This window comes from Pseudorca crassidens, chromosome 3 (assembly GCF_039906515.1).
Source record: "Pseudorca crassidens isolate mPseCra1 chromosome 3, mPseCra1.hap1, whole genome shotgun sequence".
Lineage (NCBI taxonomy): Eukaryota > Metazoa > Chordata > Mammalia > Artiodactyla > Delphinidae > Pseudorca > Pseudorca crassidens.
The window spans coordinates 117,810,666-117,835,812 of NC_090298.1; the positions used below are offsets into that span (position 1 = coordinate 117,810,666).

General features: G+C 41.9%; 1 protein-coding gene and 2 pseudogenes across 1 annotated transcript; 1 reads left to right on the forward strand and 2 right to left on the reverse strand.

Moving 5' to 3' along the window:
- Positions 1 to 4,050: 4,050 nt before the first annotated feature.
- Positions 4,051 to 7,593, forward strand: LOC137221780 (protocadherin beta-2-like; annotated as a pseudogene).
- Positions 7,594 to 16,167: 8,574 nt separating this feature from the next.
- Positions 16,168 to 17,669, reverse strand: LOC137220818 (mitochondrial ornithine transporter 2-like; annotated as a pseudogene).
- Positions 17,670 to 22,293: 4,624 nt separating this feature from the next.
- Positions 22,294 to 24,652, reverse strand: LOC137221781 (transcription initiation factor TFIID subunit 7-like). The gene has a single exon (XM_067732002.1). It carries the CDS (start codon positions 23,878 to 23,880, stop codon positions 22,831 to 22,833), a length of 1,050 nt encoding a protein of 349 aa, XP_067588103.1. The 5' UTR covers positions 23,881 to 24,652; the 3' UTR covers positions 22,294 to 22,830.
- Between the last annotated feature and the right edge of the window lie 495 nt (positions 24,653 to 25,147).

Here is a 25,147-nt window from a genome sequence, read left to right on the forward strand (position 1 = left end):
ATGATCCAGCAATCCCACTCCTGGCCATAATCCAGACAAAACTATAATTCAAAGAGATACACGCACCCCTATGTTCATAGCAGCACTACTCACAATCGCCAAAACATGGAAACAATGGAAATGTCCATCAACAGATGAATGGATAAAGATGTGGTGTACATATACAAAAAGAATGTTACTCAGCCGTGTAAAAGAATGAAATAATGCCATTTGCAGCAACATGGATGGACTTAGAGATTATCATAGAAAGTGAAGTCAGACCAAGAAAGACAAATATTATCTGGTATCGCTTATATATGGAATATAAGAAATAATACAAATAAACTTGTTTACAAATTAGAAAGACTCACAGACGGAAAACAAAATTATGGTTACTCAAGGGGAAGGGGGAGGAGATAAAATAGGAGTTTGGAGTAACAGATATACAATATTATATATAAAACAGATAAACAACAAGGATTTACTATATAGCACAGGGAGCTATATTCAATATCTTGTAATAACCTATAATGAAAATGAACCCGAAAAAGAATATATATATATGTATGTATATATTTCTATATCACTTTGCTCTACACCTGAAACTAACATGATAGTGTAAATCAACTATACTTCAATAATAGAAAGTTGCTATGAGAGGAGAGCTCAATATTGTCACCATAATTACAACAACAACAAAACGGAAATTGAACTGATTGTGTAGTTTCCAATGATGGAATATTCACGCAAATCTCATGCACTTCCTCATGTACATTCTGGTACTCCAGAAGAATTTTTCAAAGGGAGAATATCTCAGAATCATAGATTTTTCTCAGAATACAGAAAGGAAGTCTACAAGTAATACTTGGAAATGTAGCGCTTCTATACATCTGCCTTCCCTTTGGAACCAAAGGCTCTTCTGTGGGTGGATCTAAGATATTCTTTGGTTTCTTTGTAAACCACCCTGCTTGGGTCTGTCCTCTTGCCACTACTCTAATATTCCCCTTTCTGCTGCAAGATGTTTACCACAGTAAGGTCAGTTAACATATCCTTTTTCTGACATAATTACCATGTATATATACACACCACATTTTCTTTATTCATCCATGGGTGGACACTTAGGTTTTTTCCATGTCTTGGCTATTGTGAATAATGCTACAATGAACATAGGGGTGCAAATATTTCTTTGAGATAGTGATTTCATTTCCTTCAGATATATACCCATAAGTGGAATTGCTGGATCATATGATAGTTCTTTTTTTGAGGAACCTCCATACTCTTTTCCGTAGTGGCTGCACCAATTTACATTCCCACCAACATACACAAGGGAGTCATTTAGACTTACATTTGTTGGTAGGAGTAAACCGAACTATGTAGGTAAGTGCCTTGTTTTCATTGTATCACCACTTAAAATAGCTAGCACTTATGAAACACTATGATGTTCCAAGAACTAGGCGGACTATTTCATAAGCATTGTTTCACTTAGTTCTTACAAATTCATGAAGTAGATACCATCCTTACATCCTTTTTTTTTTTTCTTCAGATGAGGAAAGTGAAGTCTGCAGAGAGTAAAGAATTTTCCTAACTTAACATATATGATGTAGCAGAGCCAGTACTTGAATATGAGTCTTCCTGACATAAAAGTCTGTGCTCTTAATCACCACTCAAAAATATCTCCTAAAGGTACTGTTAACAGAACAAGCCACTCATACACACACATACTCATGCTTAGGACTCTCCTTTAAGTTGAGTATTAGATAGATGAGCAAATTGAAATAGGAAACAAGGGCCCAGCCCTAGTCTTTTAGTTAGTTGTCACCCCACAACACGTCATACAGAACTCTGTGATGTTGACTGAGTAAAAGACTGTATCCCAAATAAGCCATGATGTTTCCATCATTTGAGTAAATCTTCTTTCCTGTAAAATCAGAAATACTTTATCTGCAGCAGAAAACTATTTCAATGGGTTTCTTTTTAAGTTGGTACCATAAAATTCAACTTAGCTCGAACCTCACCTCCTCTGAGAATCTTTCCTGATACCCCATTTCTGTTCTTGCTTAAATATTCCTTTTGAGTACTTCAGAGTGCCTGTGCAAATCTCTGTCTTAGCACTTACGACTCACTACAGTAATTATCGCTTTACTTTACTTTTAGGCTGTAACCTCTTGGGGTGTAAGTACCAGGCTTTATTCCATTTTATATCCCTAATGCCTTTCACAGTGCCTGAAATTAATCTGTGTGTAATAAACACCTGCCGATGAATTTAAAAACTCAGTGAATGTACAGCCAAACGACTGGCCTGTCTAAAATGGAAGAAATCAAATCCAAACTACTCAAAAGAAATTGTACAGCTGGATGATAATAAAGCCGTATACTAATTAAAAATTGTAATTAGCTAAACCAAAAGTCGGAGAAGTAATTTAAACTATCAGGAGGTAAGAATTGTGCCACTAGACCACGTGACACGAACAGATTTTTTTGTTTGTTTTTTTGTTTTTTGACAGTTTCTGAGGGAAAGCGCTGTACAAACCAGGTTTTCAGTTCAGACGCCTGGCGCGCTGCAGGCTAAAAATGGAGGTGGAGCCAGGCGCTTGCCACAGACTCCATTTTACAAAAGACAAAACTGAGAGGGGCTGGGGGTTGACGCGCCTTGGAAGACGTCGGCAGCAAGCTGAGATTTTAGACCTTTCTTCAAACAAATGGGAACTAGATATATGTTGATGTTATCCCTACTGGAAGACTTCCGAAGGCTTCTTTCATTAAAGACAACGTAGTCAAAGAGGCTATGCTGGAAACTGAGAGAAAATCCAGCAGAAAAATGCAAGTGGTGAGTTTTCCTTTTCTTCCTGGGCGTAGCGTAAGCAGTCCAGGAAAAGGAAGGCTGCTTTTTATAGCCGGTTCCTGGAGATTTGGCCTCGCAGCGGAAAGGGGAGTGTCTGCGTAGCGGCGGGCGGACAGACCTGAGCAAGGTGGTTTCCAAACTGACCAAAGATTCGTGAGTAAAGGCTCTTTTGTGGGTGGATCTAAACTATTAAGAGATCAAAGAATATTTTAGATACACCCACAGAAGAGCCTTTCCTCCCGAATAGGAAGCCAGACCTATAGAAACTATACATTTCCAAGTATTACCTGTAAACTTTTTTGTTTTCTGAGAAAAATCTATGAATCTGAGATGTTGCCCCTTTGAAAAATTCTTGTGAATGTTTCAGAATGTGCATGGGGATGTGTATGAGATTTGGTCGAATTTTCCACCATTGGAAACCACACAGGGAGTTTAATTTCACAATAATATGCGATGCAATAGTGGGGTGAGTAATTTGCCCATTCTTGGGGGAAAATCACTGGATGAAGAACAACCTATGGTAAGTTTAACTTTCACAGAAGAAAATGGTAGGAATCAACACTAGTCTCAGACCTCCTAAGGTCCAGATCGTGACAATCAATGGCAACCTTTGAGATGCATGCTCCTCAGCAACCTGGTTGTCAAAGCCTGCTCAAGATTTAATCTCAGTATATTAAGGAGCTGTTCACAGAATTCTCCAGACTCACTGAATTTTCCAGTCTCACTGAATTCTCCAATCTCTGGTGCGTACTCACCACACATTTTAAATACCACTCATATCTGTGCATTATAAACATCCACTGCAAGAAAATTACCAGGCAACTTCATGGCTACATGGCAAACATTCAGGCAATTTACACAGGAAATAGTTTCAGAAATACCTTTCTTCATGTAAAAGATGTTGGATGACAATTCCATAAAATTGGTGATGTTGACACTTACCTGCTCATCCTACAAGTACTTCCAGAAGAAGACTTCACCTCTTTAAGGATTATCTCAGAACTCTGGAATAAAAAGAAAATGCCTTGGTCCTTCCTTCCAGAATTTTCTTTCCATTGAATGTAAAAAAAAAAAAATCCCCATATCCTGCCAACCTAATGCAAGACAGAGAGACGGGAGATACATCTCTTTAACATCACCTTATCTCCAATTAAATTAGGTTCTTTGAAGCTAAAAACAAGATAGTATGTGGAGATAGCTATCACCCTTGGCATTCTTGCTTTTTGGGCTCTGGGTAAAAAGTAGAGGAAACACCCCCTTTCTGAATAATGCTATAGTTATTGTTTTATTGCTCTATCTTCAGTAGTGTTTTCTTTTCTTCTGAAGCATAGCTAATTGTTAATTTATAGTCACAAGTACCAATGCCTTAGCTATTTTTATCTTTTGTTTACCTATAAGACAACTGATCTGGACACTTCAAAAAATTCAATATCAATAAAATACAGGGGACTGTTCTAGAATAAACAGATGTAACACCAATACAATCATGAAACTTGGTTTAAAAACAAATTTTCTAAGACATTCCTTATGTTAAGTGGTTAAGAAAATAAGTGCATTTGTAAAAGGAATTCAAGAGTGAATATGAATTCTTATTTAAGTTGAAGAAAACTGGGGGAGGATAATGGAAGGATAATTTTAAAAAGTTATTAGGGACTGGATTTTAGTTAATATGGAACTATTGTTACTTCGGTACATTGAGAGACAGTACTTGAAAATATTCCATTTAGATTGCCATCAGTCTGAAAGAAAGGATTGGGATTTCCTTAATGTTTTGGTAAAAGTAAACACTCGGAAAGGACGCAGGGTGGCGCTGCAGCATTAGAAGTAGAAGGAAGAAAGCTACCAGTCTGCGCTCCTCTAGCCAGATGCTCTGCTAAAGAAGCAAGCAGGAAAAGGAGGCTTTCTAAGGCAGTTGCTCCGGGAAATCAGGGCCATAGGCATCTCCACTTATCCCAGTGTCTGAGTGATACTGGGAGATAGATCAGCGACAACGTGAATCCGAGCTGGGTCAAGTTTGCTGGGAGACGAGAGTGCGATGGAGGCAGGAGAGAGGAAGAAATGCTTTCTGAAACAAAGGCAAGTCTTGATATTCTTTGTTTGGCTGGGCATAGCTCAGGCTGGCTCTGAGCCTAGGCGTTATTCAGTGGCCGAGAAGATGGACAGTGGCTCCTTTGTGGCCAATCTGTTGAAAGACTTGGGGTTGGAAGTAGATGATCTAGCTGCTTGGGCCCCCCGGGTCGTTTCCAAAGGGAAAAAAATGCGTTTGCATTTTGATAGGCAGACTGGGGATTTGTTGTTAAATGAGAAACTGGACCGGGAGGAGCTGTGTGGCCCTACCGAGCCCTGTGTACTACCTTTCCAGATGTTACTGGAAAATCCCTTGAAGTTTTTCCAGGCTGAGCTACGGATTAGGGACATAAATGATCATTCTCCAGTTTTCCTAGACAAAGAAATAATATTGGGACTTCCCTGGTGGCGCAGTGGTTGGGAATCCGCCTGCCAATGCTGGGGGCACGGGTTCGAGCCCTGGTCCGGGAGGATCCCACATGCCGCGGAGCAGTTGAGCCCGTGAGACACAGCTGCTGAGCCTGTGCTCTAGAGCCCGCGAGCCACAAGCAGAGAAAGCCCGCACACAGCAACGAAAACCCAAAACAGCCAAAAATAAAATAAATAAATAAATAAATAAAATTTAAATAAATTAATTAATTAAATTAAAAAAAAAGAAATAATATTGAAAATTTCAGAAAGTATCACTCCTGGAACTACTTTCCAAATAGAGCATGCCCAGGACTTAGATGTAGGAAGCAACAGTCTCCAAAGTTACACAGTCAGCCCCAATTCCCGCTTCCATCTTAAATTACAAGACAGTTCCGACGGCACAATATTACCACGGCTGGTGCTGGACAAAGCACTGGATAGAGAGGAACAGCCTGAGATCAGATTAACCGTCACAGCGCTGGATGGCAGGATTCCACCCAGGTCTGGGACCGCCCTAATCCACATTGAAGTCTTAGACATCAATGATAATGACCCCGAGTTTGCAAAGCTGCACTATGAGGCGCATGTCCTAGAAAACAGCCCCATTGGATCCCATGTTGCCACTGTCTCTGCCAGAGATTTAGATATTGGAACCTATGGAGAAATATCTTATGTACTTTCCCAAGCATCTGAGGATATTCGGAAGACATTTTGGAATAAATGCAAAATCGGGAGAACTCCTTTTAACACAGGAACTGGATTTTGAATCTATTCAGACTTATACATTAAATATTCAGGCGACAGATGGTGGGGGCCTTTCTGGCAGTTGTGTGGTGTTTGTCCAAGTGATGGATTTGAATGACAACCCGCCGGAACTGACCATGTCAACGCTTATCACTGAGATCCCAGAAACCTTGCAGGAGACTGTAATTGCTGTATTCAGCGTTTCAGATCCTGACTCTGGAGACAATGGAAGATGGTTTGCTCCATCCAAGATGATGTTCCCTTCATTCTTAAACCCTCTGTTGAGAATTTTTACAGTTTAGTCACAAACACAGCCCTGGACCGAGAAACAAGATCCGAATATAACATCACCATCACCGGCACAGATATGGGGACACCGAGACGGAAAACCCAGCACAACATAACCGTGCTGGTGTCCGACGTCAACGACAACGCCCCCGCCTTCACCCAGACCTCCTACACCCTGTCCGTCCGCGAGAACAACAGCCCCGCCCTGCACTTCGGCAGCGTCCGCGCCACAGACAGAGACGCGGGCGCCAACGCCCAGGTCACCTACTCGCTGCTGCCGCCCCTCGACGCGCACGTGCCCCTGGCCTCCCTGGTGTCCATCAACCCGGACAACGGCCACCTGTTCGCCCTGAGGTCCCTGGACTACGAGGCCCTGCGGGCGTTCGAGTTCCGCGTGGGCGCCGCCGACCGCGGCTCGCCCGCGCTCAGCAGCCAGGCGCTGGTGCGCGTGCTCGTGGCGGACGACAACGACAACGCGCCCTTCGTGCTGTACCCGCTGCAGAACGCCTCGGCGCCCTGCACCGAGCTGGTGCCCAGGGCGGCCGAGGCGGGCTACCTGGTGACCAAGGTGGTGGCGGTGGACGGCGACTCGGGCCAGAACGCCTGGCTGTCGTACCAGCTGCTCAAGGCCACGGAGCCCGGGCTGTTCGGCGTGTGGGCGCACAACGGCGAGGTGCGCACGGCCCGGCTGCTGAGCGAGCGCGACGCGGCCAAGCAGAGGCTGGTGGTGTTGGTCAAGGACAACGGCGAGCCGCCGCTCTCGGCCAGCGTCACGCTGCACGTGCTGCTGGTGGACGGCTTCTCGCAGCCCTACCTGCCGGCCCCGGAAGCGGAAGCGGCGGACGCGGTTCCGGCCGCCCTGCTCACCGTCTATCTGGTGGTTGCTTTGGGGTCGGTGTCCTGGCTCTTCCTCTTCTCGGTGCTGGTGTTCGTCGCGGTGCGGCTGTGCAGGAGGGGCGGGGCGGCCTCGGTGAGTCGCTGCTCGGTGCCCGAGGGCCACTTTCCAGGCCACCTGGTGGACGTCAGCGGCACGGGGACCCTGTCCCAGAGCTACCAGTACGAGGTGTGTCTGACGGGAGGCTCCGGGTTAAATGAGTTTAACGTCTTGAAGCCGATTCTCCCTAGTGGTCTGGTTCAAGACACTGGGCAGGACTAGTGCAAAAAGGCAATTGCAAGAATAGCGTAGGTTTCATTAACAGAAGAATCAGAAAGTTGTCTGGCTACGAATGCTTTCTTTTAAGTCAAGGCTCTTGAGTTGATATAGTATTTTCTTTATATCTTGATTTTACTTTCTGTCTAGTTAACCCCGCATGTTCTTTTTTCATCTGCTTCCTACCTTTTCAATCCAGTATTAATGTCTCTTTCTTTTTCTAATAGGTGAGTAAAAATAAATGCATTATCTTTTAATGATGATTTCAAATAGGTATTTAAGGTAGTCATTTCAAATTCTCTATGCAAAGCAATGTAGAGAGAGTTCTGAACCACCAATATTAATAATTTACCCTATTGAATATAGTCAGGTAATATTCTTTATAATACTCCTAAAGCAGCTTTGTCTGTGGTTAATGAAGTGGATAACTAAAAATGTTTTAATATGTACCATTTTAAGGTGTATCATCCTGTAGGGGCTTAGTACTCAAATACAACTTACACATATAATTCATTTTCTGTTTTGACATTTGCAATTAATATTTCAACACTGTATATGCTTATATTGGCTAAAAATGGACAAAAAGTGTAGGTCAGATTACTCTTAGATTTGCCTAAAGTGTATTTATGATGGATGACTGAGAAAAAAAATTAAAGATAGGCATTTTGAACAACTGATCGTGCTTTTTCGTTTGGCATGAAAAGATTATTTAATAAGCATCTGGTGGAATGACAATTTGTTTTTTAACTTCTGAGATGTAAGTATTATCAACCTGAGGGCCATTTTAAAAAAATTTCAAGAAAGTACATGTATATATGTTCTCTAAATGCTTTATAGCAAAAGTGGTGTCCCATCCAATCCTACTTTAAAAAAATTAATATCTACTTGGCATTTATATGGTGATATATGAAGGAAATATTTTCTCTGTTTCCTCTCTTAGTTCCCTCCTTCAGATTTCAACCTGACATGACTTAGGATTATGTATGGTCCTTCTGGGATAAACACTGCCCAACCACATCAGCATTCTACCTCCTATAGAGTAATTAAAAGAAGATTAGAAGAATGGGAAGTTCTAAAGGGGAGAGAGCGATATCACTGTGAAAGTCTAAATTAACTACAACTAAGAATAAACTCTTGAAGCAACCAAACATCAATTTTTATGTCTATTTTGAATGAAATAGAAAAAAAAAACCTTATTTTAAAGTACAAAATATTTAGTCCCCAATTTAAAACTCTGATTAGTAAAAAATAAAATTTCTCATAGGCATTTTCTCATCCAGAGGCATAGAACTTTCCAGGAATTGAATACTCATGACTAGAAGAAAGAGGACTGAAGTTTCTCAAAGATTTTGAAAATTCTCAAAAGAGAAAAAGAATGTTGTTAACTAGATGTTAACTAGGCTTATGTCATCATTTGCAATATGCACAAATATCAAATCATTGTCACACCTGAAGCCAATATAGTGTTACATGTCAATTACAGCTTAAAAATTTAAAACTCCTAATGACTGTAAAAAAAACAAAAAAATTTAATACTGACATGTCTTCAATCACACATAAAGTTAAAATCATATTAAAATGGTGTTATTTTAGGTATGAGAGTCAAATACATGAATCCTTAGTAATCAGGGGAAAGACAGTATTTCCTTTCACTCATTAAGTACTTTATAGAGATATTGAATCTGAATCTTTGGTCAGATTTCTTTTTCTTCTTTTCATACTTAGCTGAATTTTCATGAAGATCAGAGAAAAGGCAAAGAATTCTGATCAAGACTTCTCTGTATTTGGCTGGCTAAGTTGCAGCTCATGTGAGAACCAGGGAAGTTTTCAACTACAGAAAATATGGAGGCCAGTTCTTTTTTGGCCAATATGGTATATGATTTTGGACTCAAATTGGAGGCACTATATAACCGGGGAGTTATTTAGACCCAGACATAAGAAGACAGATACTTAATAATATCTTAGTTGATAGATGCACTGAATTCACATATTGTTGAGAAGTGATCAGAGTTTCGTAAAGCCAGAAAAGATCATATGGACTAAATTTGAAGATAGGAAAAAATTATACCTTACTCTTGGTTCAAAGTTGCTTTTATTTCTTGGCTATTGGAAACCTTTTACCCTTTTATTTGAAGACAACTTTCAGAAACTTCTTTACCTGGATATTTTATTAAGTACATGACAGAGAGGGCACTATATGTATAGTACTAAGTATCTTTGCCACTTTCTGGAATTCCCCCAACCGAAAGTCCAGCACTAGGTAAAAATGATGACCTTCTACATTCATAATGATTTCCCAGTAGTTTTTCTTTTAAAGGATGGACAAATTCATTACTGTGAATTATTTCCAGATTGATCTCTTACTAATATTCTAATCTAGTTTTTAATATTGAAAGGCAAAGAGATGAAAATGAACTTTAAACTTTTATGTAGAGTTGTTAAAAGACTAAACTATATTCAAATATCACTCATTAAAACTAGTGAACTAACTTACCACACTTTTTTAATAAATCTTCCTTAATCCTTGAATATGGCTTCCTTGCAAATGGGGACTTTAAAACATGACAGTTTTTAAACATATATTCCAGTACTATATTTTGCTTTTTAGAGTAGATTGTTACATGTTTTAAAGCTGGCAACCTATTAGGCATAATTCAGTTATTTGTATGTCTAATCCTCATGTTCTTAGCCAATAGTTTGGTTGGTCATAGATTTTAAAATGTAAACTAGGGACTTCCCTGTTGGTGCAGCAGTTAAGAATCCGCCTGCCAATGCAGGGGACACGGGTTCGAGCCCTAGTCTGAGAAGATCCCACATGCTGCAGAGCAACTAAGCTCGTGAACCACAACTACTGAGCCTGCGCTCTAGAGCCCACAAGCCACAACTACTGAAGTCCACGCGCCTAGAGCCCATGTTCTGCAACAAGAGAAGCCACTTCAATGAGAATCGCGCGCACCGCAACGAAGAGTAGACCCCGCTCGCCGCAACTAGCAAAAGCCCGTGCACAGCAACGAAGACCCAACGCAGCAAAAAAATAAATAAATTTATATTAAAAAATAAAATGTACAGTAATTTTCCTTCTCCCTCTTTTGGTATTGAAGACTGTTGATGAACAGTCTATCAGTCTAGTTCTCATTCTTTTATCTGTAAACTTCTTTTCTCTAAGATGTTTTCTTTATTCTTGATGTTCTGATATTTGCTAGGTCCAAACCTGAGATTCACCCAATATACTGAATTTTTTTAAATTAACTATAGTTTTTGGTGGGCTTTTTTCCCCCAAAATTTCCATTTGGCAGGTTTTCACAACAATTTGTTCTTTTTTTTTTTTTAAACAATTGCCATTTCCTTCTTTTTTGTTGGAGGAAATTAAGTATCTTTTACTTTTAAGTTCTTTCCATGTTGTTCCAATCTCTGTTTCTTCTGTATACATCTTTTATTTGTTGAGTCTGTTTTTCACACTGTTAGTCTTGTTAGTTGGTGATATTTTATTGAGAACTCATGTTCTGTTGGAGGTTTCCCTCATACCATTACTGGTTTTGGTAGTCTTGCAAAGGGAGGAAGGAGTCTCAAAGTGGTTACAGCCTCAGGCTCTACAAATCCAAGCCTTAATTAAGAAGCTTAGCTCAACTTTGCCACACACAAGTAGAAGTTCTGGACCAACACCTAATGATGTGTTTGAGCTGGGCCCCAGTCTCCCTTGGGTGGCACTGCTCTGCATTTGCTCTATGAAGCAAAATCTTAGGGACTGTCACCCTTTGCTTCTTGGCTGTCATGATAAAGCTATAGACATGAGAGCTAATGAAGACATCATTTACTTTTCAATCTTTAGAGTAAACAAGCTGATTTAATCTTAGAATAAAGCTGATTTTGAGGAAAATGAGTTGTAACTGAAGTAATTGATACATGAGAATTACCTACAGGGAAAAAACATGGTCTTGATTCATATGCATGACAGTGCTGCATATGGTGGTCCTGGATGACACACCCAACTTGCTGGATGACAAAGAAAACCCACTGCTAAGCAATCCTATACTGTGTACTGAGTTGGTACCAGGTAGAACAAGGTGGTATCCTGGATGGTGATGAGCTAGAACTCATGACTATTTTATCAAAGATTCAAAGCCTCAAAGTACTTAATGTTTAGCACATGGACCCACAACCTGGAAGTATAGAGCACTGAAGCATATCTAGGCTCCTAAGAGACAGACACAGCCAGGCACAAACATGTGCTGTTATTAAAAACAACTAGAAGCCACCTTCTATTTGGCATAATCATGCTATACCTGGTCTAGGACCTATCCCAGCCCTACCTTCTGTTCCTTGAACCACCCACAGAAGTTTACTCAAGCCAACACATGCTCTATCCTCTTGATCACTAATTTGATTTAGCCATCTTCCTCTTCCAATTCTCTCTGCTCCCATTCAATGATACTCAAATGTGGAGAATGAACAAGGAGCCTTCAGAGGACTGCTGCTCATAAGGCCACCTTCTGAGCATTCTGGGGATATCAACATCACTAAGACTTAGTTCCAGAACTACCAATATGAGAGGTTTCTGATTGGAATATCAGAGACAAGTGGGTTTAGATTTATTTTTTTTTTTGGTACGCGGGCCTCTCACTGTTGTGGCCTCTCCCGCTGCGGAGCACAGGCTCCGGACGCACAGGCTTTTTCTTCCAAGTTCAACAACTTGGGGACATTTTCTTGTTTAATTCAAGAAAATGATCAAGTTTGATACTCCACTGCCAGATATGGTCCTTCTGAGATATTACATATACTTAACTGCTGTAGCTTGGTATTAGTATCCCATGAAAGCTGGAACAGAGAATGAATTTCTAGCTACAGTATCACTATAGCATTGCAAGATGCATACCATCTGGTCCTGACAGTAGACCAAAGGGTATAATAAGATTTTTCAAAGTTGAGGGATACCAGGGAGTTCCCTGGCAGTCCAGTGGTAGGACTCGGTGCTTTCACTGCCATGGCCTGGGTTCAATCCCTGGTCGGGAACTAAGATCCTGCAAGTTTTGCACCATGGCCAAAAAAAAAAAAAAAAAAAAAAAATTGAGGGATAGCAGAGAAAACTCTAATTTTAAAAGATACATGCAAGTTCATAGTAGCACTATTTATAGTAGCCAAGACATGGAAGCAACTTAAATGTCCATCAACAGATGAATGGATAAACAAGATGTGGTATGTATATATATATATACACACACACACATACACACACACACACACACACACACACACACAATGGAATATTATGCAGCCATAAAAAGAATGAAATAATGCCCTTTGCAGCAACATGGATGGACTGAGTTTACCATATTAAGTGAAGTAAGTCAGACAGAAAAAGACAAATATATGATATCACTTATTTGTGGAATCTAAAAAGATGATACAAATGAACTTATTTACAAAACAGAAATAGAGTCAAAGACTTATGGCTACCAAAGGGGAGTGGGGGAGGGAGGGATAAATTAGGAGTTTGGAATTAATATATACACACTACTATATATAAAATTGGTAAACAACAAGGACCTACTCTTTAGCACAGGGAACTATACTCAATATCTTGTATAATCTATAATGGAAAAGAACCTGGAAAAGTATATATATATATACACAGACACACACACATGTATAACTGAATCACTTTGCTGTACACTGGAAACTAACAACATGGTAAATTAACTATACTTCAATAAAAAATAATTTTTAAAAAGTTGAGGGATAAATTATACTATGCGGAAGTAAAGTTTAAAATAAGGCTAGGTATCAGAAGTATGGAGTTGACCAACTTAAATATTAGAAATAAATACCATCTCACCTCAAAATAAATAAATAAATAAATAGTAACCTGTGAGGTGATGGACATTACCTAACCTTATTGTAATAATCATTTCATAATAAACACATATAAAAATCATAACACTGTACACCCTAAACATGCACAATGTTATTTGTCAATTATATGTCAATAAAGCTGGGGAAGAAAAAAGAAAGAAATACCATGAAACTAATTTAAAGACTAAAGAAACCACAATATAAAAACAAAAACACAGTTAAGGAAAAGATTTTACACACACACATCATTGATTTTACATACACACACACACACACACACAATTTGGATTCTATTTTTTTGTTCTAAATTGTATTCTAGAATATTGCTCTTCTGACTGAAAACAAACATCTAGACCATCTAGACCCTGAGAACAGAAACCAGACCATTAATATCTGAATACCCAGAGCTCAATACAGTATACTGTAAATGGTGTGAATTCAATAAATATTTTTATTTAGGTAAATAGTTTAATGATAGAACACTCAAATTTCTTTAAACACAATATTTCAAGTTACTATAGTTTTGTCTGAGTACAGATCTGAAGTGGTACACATTGTATCTAAATATTGAACCATGAATTAAGCAAAAAGGGTGGAAAACAATTCTTCTGACTTAGGTTTCAATTCCTTACTCCCACTCTTGCTTGCCTCAAATGATTTCTATTGAAGATATTTAGGTAAACCTTTAATGGACAACATGTGAAAAGGTCCGTTGACTATAGGGCTAATTGAGACAAGCTCATGGGTACTGAGCAGGGGGCCTTCGGACTTTGAAAGGTCCACTTCCTGCAGAAGCCATTCCTGTTCTCTTTTCTGCTTTAATCCAGACCTGCTTGAATGAAGCCCCATTAAGTAGCTACTGACCACTTACGTACGTAATATATAACTTAAATGTATAAATAACTTAGAAGTAAAGTAGAAAAATGGTTTTCTTTTGAAGAAAAAGCAAATGGAAGACCAGCCACCGCTCTGGAGCACACCAGGCATGACAGTGAGCATCCCCTCCCCAAATGTCTGCCCCAGCCCCCATTTGTCAACATCCATCACCCTGACCCTCTTGCCTCTGGCAATATGGCTAGACTTACCTCAGAGGTTTCACAGATAGAAGAAAGCTGAGGAAACTGGGGATTCCATACCAGGTGTACATTCCACCAGCAGTGATTGACACACATGCCACGTGCGATCATTGACACTGGGAGCCTGCCTGTTTTCAGCTTTACAGGCTGCTTAAGAACACTTCTTATTGAGAGAGACTCTGCTGGTCTTGGATCATCATGGAATGATGAGGCTTACTTTAGTAAGAATGACCCTCTTACATTATAGGGCCAAAGAACACATGCACAAGAGTGTGGGGATCAGACGAACTATGTTTTTCTGTTTTTGGTTTTTGTCAGTGCCTATATACATACATATGGTACAGTTTAATAAAGTTGCTTTTCTTATGTTTCATTGCTTTGTAAAATCACATCATATATACAGTCATCAATAAAACTCACAGATGGCCAGTACGAAATTTAGAAGTTTCCAACACTGTAAAAAAATGACAAGGAGTTATTAGCCCTCAGGTAAACTTCAGGATGGGTCAGCCCTAACATTAATCACTGTGGACTGCAAGCACTAAGTTCTGTCTAGTTCTATTTGAGAGGAGAGGACTTCATCCACTGGTAACGTCACCTGATCACCATCAGGGCACAAAAAGTTCTCATGGCTTTGGCACTCTCTGTTCCCTGGAAGGGTTTCTGACTGGTGGAGGCAGAGAGGACAGTGAACGATCCAAAAGGAATCAACAACCCCTAAATGGGCCAATAGTACATCCTGGAATCCTACCCAGGCCAGGACCCGAGACTGGAAGCCAAGAACTGTTGTCAACTACATGGGTCTTCATCCAAGCACAGAAGCACAGCCCCATCCCTCACCCCTTCCTCAGTCTAAAGTAGAGCAGAGGGGAAGCTCTTTGGGAGAAGAGAGGAAGGAAATTTGGTACAGACAAAGGCCAGGCTACTTCCCAGAGGCCTAATGCTCTAGGCCACACCTAACTAAGAGTGTGGAATATGATCCCACTTTGAAGATGAATAGCACTATTTTAAGAGTAGAACATCTTGGGAAAATCCAGGGTGCCTACTCTGAAACTTTAACTCGAGGCTGTGGAAGACACATCAGTATGCAGGTATATTCTCCTCTTAAGAATCTAAGATGACAGAGACCACCCTCGTGGTCCAGTGACTAAGGCTCCACGCTCCCAGTGCAGGGAGCCCAGGTTGGATCCCTGCGCAGGGAACTAGATCCCGCATGCCACGACTAAAAACATTCTGCATGCTGCAACTAAAGATCCTGCATGCCGCAACTAAGACCCGGTGCAGCCAAATAAATATTAAACAAAAAATCTAGATGAGAAAAAATATGAAATCTTGCCATTTGCGACAACATGGCGGGACCTTGACGGTATTATGCTAAGTGAAGTAAGTCAGACAGAGAAAGATAAATACTATAGGATTCCACTCATATCTGGAATATGAAAAACTATAATAAACAAACAAAACCCCTAATAAATGAACAAACCAAAACCAAATAAAACAAACATGTCATTACAGACAACAGAGTAGTGGTTATCAGAGCGGGCAGGTAAACGAGGGAGACAAAGTGGATAAAGGGGATCAACTGTATGGTGATAGATGAAAACTAAATTTTTGGTGGTGAGCACATTGTAGGGTATACAAATGTAGAAATATAATGCCATAAATCAAGATTACCTCAATAAAAAATAAATCATTGTAAATGAAAAAATGTAGATGGATATTTTCGTTTTCAAGCACCAAACACTTTTTAAAAACTTTAATTGGCTAATATAGTGCACATGTTAAGCAGACTTTTAAAGAGACCCTACATCTTGAGTGGGTTAAGTAATCATTTATAACCATCCTGAAACATGTTTAACTCGGTTTTTCTAGTGACATGAGATTAAACATGGAAACCAAACTGTGTTTCACTCACAACATATAAGCAAACAAACTGCATGCACATGTGTAGATTTATGCAAAAGCCCGGTGATACAACTATGTTTAGCTTTTCAGATTAGGTACATACGGCCACCCACTCGCCCTGTATTATCTCACCAAACACAAGAGCAGCAACTTTTCTATTTCAATACAATTATGGGCAGAAATTATATGATATAAAATAGAGGTTCTTCCATAAAGGTTAAGATTTAGCATATAAGCAGGGAAGACAAAAGCAAAGTTCCCATGAAGTCAAAAATAATACCACACTGGTCCAGTGCTCCATGAAACTCTGAGTTAAATTATAGTCCTCAAAGGCGTGTACTTGGATCCAGATTCACCAAGACACTTCAGTATGCTTCAAACTGGCTCATCATCATCTTCCTGCTGTATTCATAAGCCAAAAATAGTGCCGCATTGGCAGGGAACGCTCGAATCAAAGTAGCTTTCAGACCAGAATATAAAGCTGCTACTCGTCCTTTTTCACAACACTTAAAAGAGTTGTGATAAATCCTGCCTGTTTTCCAAACATGGAAAGAACCTGAATTCTGGATTTGATACAATCCACTGGGTATATGACAAGCCAAAGGCAAATTCCAGCAATTCCACCGCTTAACATCAAGGGGACAGGGCCTAGTTCATCTTTTGATCCATCCGAGGCAAAAAACGATCGGCTCAGTTCATAGCCACCGAAGAAGAAGAAATAGCCTGGTACTACTTGAAACAGAGTGCTCGTGAGTCCGTGGTAGAAGCCCAAGGGGCCATCCTTTCTAAGGATACTCTTCACGACGGACCAAACTGTATTATGGCTTTTTGCTATCCTCCCTGACATCTCCAGTTCGTGCATGGTCTGCAGCCGGCACTTCACCAGCTCAGTGGGGCACAGGGCCAGCGCGCCAAACGCAGAGGCGACGGAACCAGCGGCCGCAGTCTGCAGATCATTCAGCTTCGCCCGCTTGTCCAATCCAACCACTTCCCTCACGAACTGTTGGCAGAAGCCGTAGCACAAGAAGAGGACTGAGTTCTCGGCGACGTAGGCCATCAGCGCGGGGGCCGGCCCCTTTGTAGAAGCCCCGCAAACCCACCTGGGAGTACGTCTTCAGGCCACAGTCGACGAGGCCCTTGTACAGGCCAGGGAACGTCTGCATCTTCACTTGCATTGTGTCGAAGGGCTGCCCGGTCAGGACGCATGCTGTGCCCCCAAGGGCCCCCGCGGTGAGGTCGATGGCGGCTTGGATGGCAGGATTAGATTTCATGTTCGCCCACTCTTCTGCTGGTCTCCGAGGAAGGGAACTCTCTGGAGCTTAGGAGGCCGTCCCGTGTCCAGCCGCCTGCTCTTGGCTCTGTCTCCGGCGCGGGAGAAGCCGCTTAACCCCAGACTAGGCCGCGGGCCGCCCTCCCCACGCACTGAAATAACCCCCGGCCCGCGGGCCCCCGCGCGCCTCTCCTGGCGCCCTGCGGCCGCCGCGTCTGGGCCCTAAACCCGTCAGCCGCCCTCCCGCTCGCTCCGCGCCGCCCGGCGGTCCCAGCGCCCGCGTGCCTCGGGGCCGACTAGAGAAACACTTCTAATGAATCTCAATACAGCAGTAGAAAGCTGTCCGATAAATTCCTGCGATTACGGCCAGAAACTCCAGGCGCTGCTGTGGCGGAGGAAGACTTGCCTTCCTGTTCGGCCAGAGACCCCCACCTCCCGGCAAAACAAAATGGGAGGTGCTTGATCGCGCCTGGGGTCAAAGAGTCAATCTACAGAGACAAAGGTTTAAAATAGGGAAAACGAACAAACACTTTGCGGGGTTTACCTGACAATCGGTGGCTCCTTCGGATCAGAAAACCCTTAATCGTCTCCGGAGAGGAATGGCGGCTCCACAAAGGTGCCGGCCGCCGCGCCTCTCCAGGTGTAGCTCTTTGCCCGCCGGGGGCTACGCCGGGGGAGGCCTGAGGCGGGCAGATCCCCTGTGTCGTGGTAACATCGCCGAGGATCCTGGCCTGAAGCCCTGTGAGCTGGTGGGACGCACACCCTCGTTATTTCTAGAGGTTAAGTCAAGGCCGTGTACAATCGCATTGGAAAACATTTATATACAGCTGAAAAACTTGATATAAAAGACCTGTGTGGCTCCAGCGCTCTGTGCGTGCTAAGTCTCGGGGTTCTTGCTGAGGAGCCATGCAGCTTTATGCAGCAGCAGTTCTGGATATAACTGACTACAGGCCTAGTAGGCAAGATGCAGTTTGGGGCATCAGTGAGGGTACCGCTGTCAGGACACACTTTTCCTCCCATATGCTTATAATCCCAGCGTTGGAACGAATTCTCTTAAAGTTTACATTTTAAGCCCTAGGCGGTATTTTACTTTGGGGGTAAAAACAAAATGGTGGAGGGGGCAGAAAGTATGCTAAAAGGATTCTTTCATTTAGAAAGCTTTCCTTGTCTGATTCTTTGGGTATCAGTTAATATTTAAAAGTGAGGCACCTAAAAGCAGATTGTGCGTGGATACTGTTTGTCAACAGGTAGACTTCATTGTAGTAAGTAGTGACTTGGCCTTTTCTTTGGAGAGTGCCCAAATGTATCTGGATTTCTTTTCTCTGGTACCATATGGTTTCTTCAGAGAATAATCTTCCAGTCTTGACTGTGTGTGTGTGTCTGTGTGTGTTTGCGGGGGAGGGGGGGTGCGGGTGGTGTTTACTTTGGGTACTGATTTAATGACACCAAGTGGGAGAAGAGGGTTGACATCCTGCAGTCAGAAAACAGACTTTCACACAATTCCCTTGTTCAATGCTATGGACCCCCAGCCTCCACCTGTGCCTTCTTTGGTTCAATTTACCCAGAAAATAAACTTTCTGTCTGTGGCATGGGGAAGGAAAAGTCATCTAGCTTGAGTGAGATAGGGCTCCTGGACATCCAACAGCTCTGAGCACAGATCTTATTATCTTATTTTTTTTGTCTGTGCCACATGGCATGCAGGATCTTAGTTCCCAGACCAGGTATGGAATCTGTGCCCCCTGTGGTGGAAGCCCAGAGTCTTAACCACTGGACTGCCAGCGAAGTCCCTGAACACAGCTATTAATGAATCCTGTTTCTAGCCTCACACCTTCTCTCTTCCTTGGAAACTGCCTGCAAAAACTGAGCCTCCGTGTCTATATCAAGTGGGTGGGTTTGTTTCTCCTTGGTATACCTCCTTGCAGACATTTAGCATGTAACTTTCTGTGATCTATGAATTTATCGTTTCTTCATCTGCTTTGGCCTTCTGAAAACATTGACATCTCTCATCCACTGTTGTCTCATCTCCTATTTTCCTTGCCCTTGGCGGTTACTATATTAGCAGGCTATCTGACAGAGAAAAGAGATTCATGAGCACAATGTACCATTTTAAACTAGAAAATAATTTTTTAATTTTTAAAATTTTTAAAATTTCGTATCACATTTGATGGTTTTTAAAAATTAATTTTATTTATTTTTGGCTGCATTGGGTCTGTGTTGCTGTGCTCAGGCTTTCTCTAGTTGCCGCGAGCGGGGGCTACTCTTTGTTGCGGTGCACAGGCTTCTCATTGCGCTGGCTTCTGTTGTTGCAGAGCATGGGCTCTAGATGCACGGGCTTCAGTAGTTGTGGCATGCAGCCTCAGTAGTTGTGGCTCACGGGCTCTAGAGAACAGGCTCAGTAGTTGTGGCACATGGGCTTAGGTGCTCCACAGCATGTGGTATCTTCCCGAACCTGGGCTCAAACCTGTGTCCCCTGCATTGGCAGGTGGATTAACCACTGCACCACCAGGGAAGTCCCTCACATTTGAGGGTTTTTAAAAACTGTTTTGGTTTTTTAAAACTGTCCATTAATTACCTATGGTTCATTGTTTGTTTTTTAGAAGCACATACAGTTTTTACAAACACAAGAGATGCTGGATACTACAATAAATCATCAACTGCTTTTGCATTAAATTCATATATGTTTATGTTCTGGAGAAACCAAGTTAGTAATCAGCGCCAGGCATCATGAGGGCATTAATAGGGAAATCGTCTGTAATTTCATTGAATTATCAGACATAGTTGTGCAATAATACACAGATCTCAAGTTCCATGAAATATATTTAAACAGCTGGACTTGGAACACATGTACTCCCACGCATACATGGAAAACAATGGCAAAGGAACTTCCAAATTCTCAGTGAAGATGCACACCCACATCACATGTTCCCTAGCAATCAGATGGAGTAGCCAGATAGGATTACCAGAGAAAGTAAGGTTTGAGCTGAGGGCTGAGTAACAAAAAGCTAGCCATGAGACTATCTGGAGACTGTTCCAGGAAAAGGGAAATATAAGTGTAATATAAGTAAAGCTCTGTAGTGTGAAAGAGCTGGGCGTTTGAAATATAGAAAGAAGGCCAATATACCTGCTGTGTGGTGAGCTGTCTTCCTAGTCTGTGTTTTCACACAATTCTTACCAGGTAATAAAAGTTTAAGCAGAGTTGAAGACAGTCCTTCAGAGGCATGATTGGTCACAATTTGTCCAAATTTTTTGTCTCAAACATTTGATCTACAAATTCAAAACGTCAGGCTTTACGACATTTAGATGTGAACATAAAGATCCCATTTACCTAATCTATAGAAATAATGCAAACCAGAGACCACACTGACATGCTTATTGCAGCATTCTGTGTAATAGCAAATTTAAAATGAACAACCTAAGTGATCGGCAATAGGGGAGTGAATAAAATTAAGAATTTGTAAAATTTCTGCATTGCTTAATATTTTCAGTGTTTTTTCTTATACTATTTTAAAACACTAATTAAAAAAGTTCAACTTCCATTCATGAACTCAGAAATATTGAAAACCGTAGCCCACCTATACATCACACTCATCAGGCAAGGGAGCTATGAGAAAAGTGAGTCTTTTTTGGTAACTCTGGATTTACATGAAGGGAAATGGATCCCAACCTTCTTAAGTTTTTCTCTTTTGAAGTTTACATAACAGATAATTACTCTTCATTATGGAGGTTTTAATATTTATGCAAGACCAAGCCGTAAATGAATCAAATAAAAACCAAAGCTACAGTAGTAAACTGACTCAGTTTGCTTATGCTGCGGATGTATTTGAAGCAAACTTTGTTTCTGCTGTAATTTATAAACTTTTAGAATGATTCTTTAATTTGAAATCAGTCAACCCCATTTAAAGCAGCTGTTTCTTTATACACTTTTCTACCATTTCAATCAGTCTTTAAATCAAATTTTTGATCCCTGTACGTTCAGACCCTAGTAAATAGGCAATAATAGTTTGCTTTTATTCTAGGAATTGTTCTAAGTCCTTATATGTATCAACTCAATAGCCAACAACTCAAGGGCCCCCAGGTAGGTAATATTATCACCTCCATTTTAGAGATGAGGAAACTGAAACCAACAGATTAATTTACTTGCCCAAAATCAATCTCAACTAGGTCACTGAAATAGGATACAAACACAGGCATCACATCTCCTGACCTTGTGATTTTAATCTCTACTCTTCTTTAGTAAGTTTACAGTGACTAACAAGGCAAAGTACGTAATGTCGGTGCATTTACAGCCTAGTGAGGACATGGGCAACAGGTAACTTAGACTTTGGTGTGATAGATGCATAATAATATTTATCCCAATAGACTATTATAGAGAAAGAGTAGTAATTAAACTCCTTGAAAAAAATGGAAATAAGCTCAGGATTGAAAATAGTGAGAGAATGTGGTGAGATCAGGCTGAAAGAAAAGAATTTAGGATAGTTTAGGAACGTTCTTTATCTCCTGACCTCCAAATGGAGCAGGTGGATTGGAAACATAATGCAAAGATGACATTTCCCCATTTCTTTGCCTCTGCTGTTCCTCTTTTTCTTAAATTCTAACATAACTGCTTCTTTTCCTACAAAACAGAATCCAATTGGTCAGCCCCTTAAACCCCATAAAGAAACCACTTCAGAAGAGGATCTGATACCCACTACCCCTAAAAGAGCAAGACACATTATAAGGTGAAAATTACTTGCTTTTATTTATTGTGAAAACAACTTTATGAAATGATTTGCAATGCAAAACGTGGAAAACTGCTTTGAATAACTAGGACAATAGCTACAGCATGGGAAAACATATGTAAACAAACTTCACTGCCACCAAACTAGACTCTACTAATTTATCTCAGATGGCATCACAGAGTAGCAATGGCAGCTTCTGGTAAAAGGAGAAACAGCAGCAAAGTCCTGCAGTGAAGCTGTGATTAATTACTAAACTGAACTGTTCACTCCACTAATCCTACAACTTCCCTACATTTATCTGTCTATACATTCCTACTTACTACAGGACAAACACCCACCAAAGTGGTTCCAAAAGACAAATGAGATAGAAATTCACAGTTATATTTGTCTGCAAGACAAATCCAATAGAAGGCAGTGGAGGAAATTGGGAACTACTGCAAAGTTTTACTATCTAGTCCAGGTGATGAAAACAAAGTTTTTCTTTCAAGGCTGACCACTGTCAGGAATGAAATTAAGTATCAAAACTCTCCTCACTTCTCTAGGAGTGATTCTAGCTCTTCTTGCAAAGAGCTGAGCTGCTCCTTTTCTCGGTCTTCCTTTTGTTTCAGTTCATCCAGCACAGCCTGAAATCTGTTCTTGAGAGCCAGGTTTTCCACTTTCAGGATGAGATCCTCCTGTCGCTTTGCCCTGTCCTGGGTCTCTTGGAGCTTGCCTTTCATGTTATCAATCTGTTTCTGAATTCCCATAACCAGCTGATTAGTTCCCTCGTCTTCTTGGTGGTGTTCATCTGACTCATTTAGCTTGTCCTGTAGCTGCCTTTCCAGAGCTTCCTCAGTGTCCATGATGTTTATATCTTCTTCATCTTGATGCTGTGTCTCATCTTCATCTTCACTGCTGCTGCTAAGGTCATTGAATATCTCCCGAAGCTCATCATGTTCTAATGAGTCACGGCCCTGCCTGTGGCCAGACATTCCTGGGGAAGAGATATCAAGGCCTTGGTTTTCTGCTTCTTTTGTTTCATCTTCAGCAATTATTTCCCAACGGGTACTGACAGCTTCAGCATCTGTGCTCAGCAACCGCTTTACTTCTTTTTCCACATCTGGAGACTCAATATACTTCTTCTTTGCTGTCTTACGGAACCTTCTCTTTCTGACATTTTTTAGAGGCAGAGTAATTCCATGGTTCCATACAAACTTTTTCTCTTTGTCCTTATCCTTTTTCTTGCTTGCTTTGGGATCAGCAGTGGCAACTGGTTCCTCAACAGGAGGATAGAGATCACCGTCAACTGTGGCGACAAGCATCTGAGAGACATCAGCTGTCTTGTAAAAGGTCTTTTTATCAATGGTTTTCAAACTTTCCATAACACATGGCAGATCTACCAATTTTGACGCCAATGGGACCTGGTCCACGCTGACAATTCCATGACGCCCATCAGGGTGTAACTCAATCGTCAGTCTGTCCTTCAGGTTGACATGACCAGACTGTACCGCCCGCCTCACGGTAGAGGCATACTCCAGAGGTAGGCGTAAGATAAACTGGCTCTCTAGTTCGTGAGGAGCATCATCTTTGCTCTTACTCATCTTTCTTTGTGACTCACTTTTTCTCTAATAACCACTTGTTGCACTGAAAAATTTCAGCTATTTCAACAGAAAGACCAGTTCTTTATAAATTCAAGTCTTTAATTACAAACAGTTCTGGATAGAAGAGCAACTAAGCGTCTGTTCTGAATTAAGCCCCAAGTCTTTCTAAATATGCTGTAACAATACCAGTCGTTACTGACGCATTGCCTTACGCAGGTCCATTTAAATCTATCAGCTGCGATGCCAAGTTCCAACCTCTAGATGCCGCTGCAGGACAACGCAGGGAAAGCAAATGGCGGCTCCCACGGAATGATGTTCGGCACAGAAAGTAAGGCTCAGCAGATACTCCCAATCCACAAACTCTCCCGGAACAAAGATACGCAAAAAGTGGGGCGTAGTGAGCTCTCTTCGCCTCAGGTACTTACAATCCAGTGACGATTATAAGTCCAGTTTCTCCGGACAGGCGCGAGCGGAAAAGGAAGCCACTCAGAGCAAGGTGGCCGGGAGCCGAGCGTCTCCTTCCGAATTCCTTTGTTCTTCCCGGCACTTGGCAAAGCGATCCGCTGATTATCGGTGAAATGGCGGAGGACGGGCAATGCGAAATCTCGCCAACAACCGCAGCTCCAAACGCCAGATTCTGCAACTCCGCAGCTCAGCGGGCCTCCGTCCGTTAACGGCCGACCTAGCCGAGAAAAGACAGCTACGTCACCACACGGGACGGGAAGCTGCTGTGAGTCGCAACACGCCTCGGGCGGAAGTGCGGGCTTCCCAAGCGCGCGCAGGCGCAACGGCCGAATACGCGCTCCGGCGTGTCTTGTTGTCTCGCGAGAGCTTGGTCTTAACGGGATGAAGGTTATGTTTCGTAAAGAGGGGTTGGTTTAGTGCTTCCCTATTGGCGCAGCGGTTGGGAGTCCGCTTGCCGATGCAGGCGTCGCGGGTTCGTGCCGCGGTCCGCGAGGACCCCGCGTGCCGCGGAGCGGCTGGTCCCGTGAGCCGTGGCCGCTGGGCCTGCGCGTCTGGAGCCTGTGCTCCCCAGCGGGATAGGCCACAACATTGACAGGCCCGCGTACCGAAAAAAAAAAAAAAAAAAGCTGTAGGTTTACAAGTATTTAGAGAAAACGGTTATAAAAAGGACATAGATTGTCCCGTCCGCCTCCGCTAAGCTAGGGCTTTTACCGGATCTCTGTGGGGCCGGATACCTCCTAGGCTTCCGCGATTGCCGGAGATAGGGCGTCCGTGCGAAAGTGGTTTTTGTTTCTGGAAATAT

Excerpts from the sequence above, each read along its gene's own strand:
- LOC137221781 (XM_067732002.1), bottom strand. The coding sequence starts at position 23,880 with ATGAGTAAGAGCAAAGATGATGCTCCTCACGAACTAGAGAGCCAGTTT.